The following is a 1,351-nucleotide window of genomic DNA, read 5'->3' as shown; positions in this document are numbered from 1 at the left end:
TGGCTATTACACAGCTGAAGGAGGGCCCATCCCATTCCGGCCTAGGATAACTGTATTAGGGGCTCGGGCTCTATCAACTTCGCTATATAGCAGTAGGGGGTCCTAGCACAGTAGTATCCTTAGAGGCATCGGCAGTACAAGGCTTACTAGCTCCTATATCATTGATATATACTATAGCTTTAGTATAAGAGTCCGCCCTAGGAGCTCGAGCACGATCTATAGTACTTCTCTCTACTTTACAACCGCTACCAGCAGCATTCACACCCGGATTTAGCTCTATATAGGGACAGGCTCCTTCAGCTCGATCTTCCAGGTATATTAATCTAGGCATTAATTGCATCCACCTTCCTACATACGATCTCATCCTCCGGAAGGTCCTCGTCCAAGTTACCGAAGATATCGGCAAGAGCCCTTCGTTCTATTAGGCTGAAGATAACCTTCTACAGCGGCTGCTACAGTCTGTAGAGACCATATAACTATCTATCGAGCTCTTCAGTATTCCTTTTCTTGAAGTAGTCCTTACAAAGGAGAACCTCCACCTTTCTACACTGCTACTGCTTTACCGCTCGTAGTTTATTTAACTTCCGATCGCGTAACTTTTTATCCTTACCGGTTACTTTTATAGCCTTCCTATACCTAGCCTAGAGCGCAGCTTCCAGGGTTAACCATTCCCCTTCCAGATAGCGGATCTTACTACTTAGGCCGATAGCGTACATTACTTCGTCGGATATACCTATTAGCGTGTTTTCATTGTATTGGAGGCCGATATAATTGAGGATATCTAGGTAGGGAGATTTAGTACTACAGCCCAGGCCAGTATCCTAGGGAATGGCATTTCTTATAGTATTAGCGTAGTACCGCTGATATACGGTGCTATTGGGTCGGTAGCGCGCCCCCTGGTCCCGAATCGACTAACGGTAGTTTTCTATCCTAGGTTAGGAGACTATCGGATCTTAGAGGAGAGACTTACTATCGAGGATTTCCAAGTTACCCCACCGATAAACATATAACTAGAGGCGATCGGGGAGCCCCGCTACCTTCCCAAGCTTTGCCGAGTTATTGTTAAACATGTAGGTCGTCTACAGGCGGTCTAACTTCTTCGGCCCTTCTTCGGATTCAACAGTCTTACAGAATACCGGCCGATACCAGAACTCCTTCTTCTATAGTATATATATAGCAGCTATACCGAGCTTTATATTGAAGTAAGGTTTAGCGCAGGAAGCATAACCAGGCTTATCGATAACCTCCTCTACCACCGCTTTAGCAAGGAGCTTAGAGAGCGGGCAGAGAAGGGAAGCTTCTCCTCGATAAAGGGGAACTAGGTAGGTACCATTTCCTTGTTATAGCCCTT

The 1,351-nt window shown here is 46.0% G+C and overlaps 1 protein-coding gene across 1 annotated transcript; it reads right to left on the bottom strand.

Annotated features, from left to right (window-relative positions):
* Positions 1–641: 641 nt before the first annotated feature.
* B0H64DRAFT_332782 (uncharacterized protein) lies at positions 642–821 on the bottom strand (the record flags this gene model as incomplete). The annotated part of the gene is made up of 1 exon (XM_062801069.1): positions 642–821. A coding segment is annotated over one exon (180 nt), but the record flags the coding sequence as incomplete, so codon positions are not given.
* Between the last annotated feature and the right edge of the window lie 530 nt (positions 822–1,351).

Source organism: Chaetomium fimeti (genome assembly GCF_033439085.1).
Source record: "Chaetomium fimeti strain CBS 168.71 chromosome Unknown B0H64scaffold_15, whole genome shotgun sequence".
Classification (NCBI taxonomy): domain Eukaryota; kingdom Fungi; phylum Ascomycota; class Sordariomycetes; order Sordariales; family Chaetomiaceae; genus Chaetomium; species Chaetomium fimeti.
This window is presented reverse-complemented; position numbering and strand designations above follow the sequence as displayed.